The sequence below is a fragment of the Cupressus sempervirens genome, chromosome 3 (genome assembly GCF_028749045.1).
Source record: "Cupressus sempervirens isolate cs-2001-9-10 chromosome 3, ASM2874904v1, whole genome shotgun sequence".
In the NCBI taxonomy this organism is placed as follows: domain Eukaryota; kingdom Viridiplantae; phylum Streptophyta; class Pinopsida; order Cupressales; family Cupressaceae; genus Cupressus; species Cupressus sempervirens.
In genome coordinates this window covers 107300550-107306022 of record NC_143120.1, presented here as the reverse complement: position 1 = coordinate 107306022, position 5473 = coordinate 107300550, and the positions used below count along the sequence as shown (strand labels likewise).

The following is a 5473-nucleotide window of genomic DNA, read 5'->3' as shown; positions in this document are numbered from 1 at the left end:
AGTTGCAACCATTGCTTGAGATAAATATGTATAACTTCATTACTAGAAAAGTGGAGAAAATGACCTCATTCAATTCTTATTATTGGAAAGATCTGTTTACAAGAAAAACAGCTCCATTCACTCCAAACATCTTGATATAATCATATGCATGTGATACAAGGATAGTTATGATTATGAAGCAATTCATGTGGACTATTCAACTCAACAGAAAATCGCTATTTGATCCCAAAAAAGATGCAACAAAACACAACACATATGGCAAGATCTCTCATGCAAAAATACTAAATAATTATGATTTCACAAGATGTCAAGCAGATTCTCCCAAGTTCTATTTCATCCCATACGTTTCTTCGAAACATATGTTACTGGGAAATTGCTAAATCACTCACTGATCACTTTGCATCCGTTGATAGTTAAACAACTTATCTTCTCAATTCATGATAGAATGACTACAAAAAAATTTGAAGGTTATGATGTGCTTTCAGAAGCCAGGGAAAACAATAGAATTGAATCAGATTTGGTTTAATGTATACTGCAAAATCCTCGAAGTCATGAAGTGACAAAACAGCCTGTGCCACAATGGCCCTAGGTTACACAAAGTGTTCTGTTGGGTATTCCTTCTCATAGCCATTGTAGTCATAATACAGTCTTTCACCCTTGGCAATATCCTTTATAGCAATCAGAAGAACCCTAGACTCCCCATCCACATTGTATCTCACACACTTCAGGTTCTGCTTCTTCTTCCCTTCCCTGTATACAAACGTGGCCTTAAAAATAATCAACAAGAACACCTTACTATCCACAAAATAGATTATACAACAAAACCTAAACTTGTAAACAATCAAACAAATTAATTAATGAATGAATGTTCTATATTAACAAATTACATTTAAAATAAATAAAGGATGCCTACTCATTAAAGACAATTATGTAATAATCTTACTCACGGTATGTGGTTGTTAATACCATTGACAAAACGTGCTATATTTCCACGTTTATCAGGGCAAATAACAAGGTTTTTGGATCGATGTCTTGTCATGAGCAAAGTCATCATACAGTCCCCATCATCATTTTCTCTTTTACATAAATAGTCAACATCCCCTGTGTACTCTGTAATAATTGTGAGGTCCTTTATATTGCTATCTGCCTCTACTGTAAAACTGTGGCAGACATTATAATTTTATCATGTAAGTAAATTGATCCCACAATTTGGCAGGTAGCTTCTCGTCTCAAGCAATTTTGAATAGTTGAAGTAATGTACAAAATGGGTGCAAATAACATGGAAGAAATACATGCCATACCCCTCTTTTGAATCATAAACAACAAGCAGTGGAGCGCATTCTCCTCTGCTACTCATTGCTTTGCAGATATCAAGGGTAGTTTTATCTTCTCTTGACATCACCTGTATTATAGTAAATATACAAATATCAGGAACTAATTAGTATACAAATCTAAAGCTCTAAATGTTACATAAAGCTGTAAACACCAGAGACTAGGGATTTATGATTTTTCTGATCGATGTACCATCCATTATCCAAAACTGACTCTTTCTTTTCCTTTGCCGAGGAAAATTATCCTCAAATTAATGGATTAATTTTATTTAGTATTTGTTTAAGACATTCCACACAATTTGTACTTTCAATGTCCTTGATTCCAAGATGCAATTAAACCATGAGACTCCATCTGTTTAACAAGCCACTTACCTGCATACCACCAACTTCCAATGTAGCCCGGTTAGCAGAACGTGGAGCCATACCAGACATATAGGTTAGTTCATCACTGAACTGAACCCCTGCAGATGTAAGTGCTGTTGCAAGAGATGCCATCTGCTTCAGCCTTCTATCCAGATCTTGAGTTGGTACAAATGGAAGCAACCTTCTCTTCTTTTTAGTGGCAAACAGCTTTGAACCACGCCTCTTGGGTTTTTGAACATCTGGATTGGAAAAAGATTGTCATGCTATTCTACAATTCCAAATAACCCCGACCAACTAGTACCACCAGAGACAGATCAGAAAACATGCATGCCAATTCAGACTAAAATGCCCCCCAACAAGCCTTACCATTGAATGAAGCAACCAGACCAGACTTCTGGATGTGGAAGAAATCAATAATCTTAGTCTGCACTAACGGGAATTCTGCATTAGGGCAAGAATATGTTAACCAATCAAAATATCACCGTGATTTCCCAAAACGCTAAAAACATATCATACATATACACAAAAAAGGGGATATTAAGGGATTACCATTGCAGACCTTTTACTTTTAGTTTATTGTGTTTACTGCATTGTGTACAAAACCACTTCCCTGTAGGTACTTTAACAACAACAGGACAAAGGCAATACATGTGATATCCCTTATCACACTTATCACACAACAGCATTTTATCTTCTTCATCTCCTTTTTTACATTCCTCACAAAGAGTGTTTCTATAATCCGGACTATTGGAAATTGCCTTGGAGTTAGTACTCTTCAGTTTATTCAATGACTTCCCATTCGTATCATTTTTTCTCGGCAAATTCGTACATCTCGCTGTCCCAGCTGCATTCTTGCTGAGTTTACCGTCGCTATCCCCCCTCCCCATTTCCAGAAAACTCCTTCAAACTATAGCGTTTAGGTCGGCCTAAGAGTTGGTGTAGCAACTGAAACCCTAATCTAATAAACCCTTAAAAGAGATTCAAATTTGTGCCTGTATTTTCTGTTTTACGGATTAACATCTGAGCATTGAAATAAGTATTATAGTTAACCAGATCAACCCATCTGCTGAACAGCAGATGAGTTGCCCCCGTGCCCAAACACCTTCGATCTGAACTGATATCTGAAACATATAATATGGTTCAATCATTTAAGAATAGTATTCCTAATTCACGGCTCAATAGCATATGAACCAATCACATGTGCAAAATTAATAAACCTATCTAATAAAATATGAACATAATCGGTTGCAGAAAGTGGGTACTGCTCATTTCTATGAGGACTGAGCTCCTGGCCCATAAATCCAATTTAATCATAAAAAATCTATTCCGGAAAGTGGGTATTGCTTACCTGTCTCTGTTCTTGAAACCACAATGCCAAAAAGAGAAAATGTTGCAGGATTTTACGTCTCTTGAAGCTTGCCCTTCGGCCTTGGCGGGAAATGTTTGAGAGCTGGTCAAATAAAATGGATTGTTATAATGAAAGATTATATTAAGCTTATTTGTATGGCTTGAAAGGCCCAGTTTTGTTCAAATGACTGGAAGAAATCGACACCTTTCCTTTGTACTCCCTTCGTCGACCAACCCGTTTGGGCATGGATGGTCGGCCTGATTTTGACTGTTACGCACAAAACTGTTGTTAATTATTAACAATAATAAGTAAATTGTTAGATTTGTACTTTTAATTTATGTAATGTATTTTAGTAGTTTGGGACCATATGTTAGGTATGGTGTGATAGTTTTATGAAGTTTTTCTTAAAAAGCAGGTGTTGGTTTGTTTCTAGGAGTCATGTTCATGATAAGAATTTCTATCACAAGAATTTTTTAGGTCTTTTTTATTAGATAAAGTGTCATTAATTTTACATTATAATGTTCATATTATTTAATTGTTGTTATTTACACATTTTTATAAACATTTTCTTATTTGTATAAAGGGTTCAACGAGCATTTGTTTTGTAAGAACAATTCATTTCAGTATCAAATATAAAAGAATCTTAAGACAAGTCTATGATGTTGGATCAAGTTGTTGTACAACTTGCATAATGTTTAAAATAGATATTTATGGTTGGTTTGCTTCTAGATTTAGTGTTGGGCAATCATGTTCACAATACGAATTTCTACACTTTAAAAAAAAAAAGTATCAATCCAAAAAATCTTTGAGGTTTTTCTATTAGATAAGATGTCATTAATTTTACATTATAATGTTCACATTATTTAATTATTATTAATTACACATTTTTACAAATATTTCATGATTTATGTAAAGGGTTCAAAGAGCATATGTGTTGTAAGAACAATTTATTTCAGTATCAAATATAAGATATTGTTAAGACAACTCTATGATGTTGGACCAAGTTGTTGTACAACTTGCATAATGTTTAAAATAGGTATTTACTGTTATGTACATGGTGCATAATGTCGAATCTAAATGGATGTATATCACTAGGAGTTACCATACTTGGATCCACTTTATGTTTTGTATTGTAACATTGGAAATATATTTATTGTGGGTCTCACAGTAGGATAATTATATATTATATGGAAAAATGTGTTATAAAGTGAAAACATTACACCCAATATTAAATAAGGAGTCAATGGTATTGGTCTCATGGTTTTGTGGCACATAGTCCTACTTTATCACATGGTTAGAATTGTGTAAACTTGATTTTATATAAGCAAGCACATGTTCAGGGGTTAAGGTTGACTAGTTCAATGGATTATCGTTATTGAGTCTCTATGAGGAGTGCATATGTGAAGGATGGCATGGGATGTATAGATTGATGTTTGGACACATAAAGGATGGTGCAGACACCCTAAATTAAGCAATCAAAGTCTGTAATCACCCTAAAATGGGCTAGTCTAACCAAGAGCCCTATTTGCTCTAAATTTAGAACTAACCTCTATGTTGGTCTAATTATCTGATTACTAACATAATTCATGAAAAGCATCAAATTGGCTAATGCATCATCAACCATCATTAAATTGATCAAATCCAATATTAATTGCCATTGGCTTAATTAACTAATTCAATTTCATTAAATATGATAGCTCCTATTTTCACTAAGCTTAATTTTCAAAATTTTATGGTGACAATACTAAATCAATATTGTAATTGTTAGGGTTGAATATTTTGTTTTCATTTGCAGAGGAAACCCTAGCAATTATGCCCTGATCCAATTATTTTTTATTGTTGTCCCAAGTGTGGGGTTTAGTGCCCTAAGGTTTTAATTTTATCCCACATTGCAAAAATCTTCATGAAATTAGTCTAAGCCCTAACCCTAGGTTTTATAATTGAGTGGGATTTCATTTTGTGTTTTACATCGTCTTCTACGATGTTACAATTAAAGGGATAGCAGAGTATCGTAATGAAGAGTTTTCTATGGCCCGATTTTAAGATAAATGTGTTGTCGTGGTATCGTGAATGATAAAGTTCATCTTTTTGATCATACGATTTCCTTATGCCGTATGTTTGTATCACAATTTAAATAGGTTTCCTTTTCGGCTATCTTCGATATTACGGCAAGGGGGGTCATCATGGTATCAAGAACAATGAAAGGAGGGTGCTACAATATTACAAAGTAGCAGACATCGTAGGATCATGAAGGAAATATTAGGATGCTACGATGCTATAGGGTACTTGTGGTCATAAAATCGTAAAGATATCAAAGACAAGCAAAGGTGATGGTGTGTTGTCAAATAGGTGTCCAATTTTTTGATTTTTCAAAACTAAGGTACGAATACCAAACATACGCTTAGCTAGATCAGTGGGACGAAAAAATATT

General features: G+C 34.3%; 1 protein-coding gene across 2 annotated transcripts; it reads right to left on the bottom strand.

Annotated features, from left to right (window-relative positions):
* Nucleotides 1-268: 268 nt before the first annotated feature.
* LOC149565010 (histone-lysine N-methyltransferase ATXR6-like) lies at nt 269-3181 on the bottom strand. Of its 2 annotated transcripts, XM_089818539.1 has the most exons (7): nt 3043-3181; nt 2254-2815; nt 2061-2135; nt 1704-1933; nt 1302-1402; nt 948-1160; nt 269-750 (listed from the first exon to the last, which is right to left on the bottom strand). In XM_089818539.1, exons 2-7 carry the CDS (start codon nt 2579-2581, stop codon nt 591-593), a joined length of 1107 nt encoding a protein of 368 aa, XP_089674665.1. In that variant the 5' UTR covers nt 2582-2815; nt 3043-3181; the 3' UTR covers nt 269-590. The 2 variants fall into 2 exon arrangements, with proteins under 2 accessions (XP_089674665.1, XP_089674666.1); XM_089818540.1 differs by lacking the exon at nt 3043-3181 and having other exon boundaries at nt 944-1160; nt 2254-2718.
* Between the last annotated feature and the right edge of the window lie 2292 nt (nt 3182-5473).

Bases quoted from the DNA above. Each gene is read 5' to 3' on its own strand.
- LOC149565010 (XM_089818539.1), bottom strand. From the start codon at position 2,581: ATGGGGAGGGGGGATAGCGACGGTAAACTCAGCAAGAATGCAGCTGGG. The intron at 1,934-2,060 runs GTAAGGCTTGTT...TTTCCAATCCAG, and splicing joins TCTGGTTGCTTCATTCAATG to ATGTTCAAAAACCCAAGAGG. The intron at 1,403-1,703 runs GTAAGTGGCTTG...ACTATAATACAG, and splicing joins TGGAAGTTGGTGGTATGCAG to GTGATGTCAAGAGAAGATAA.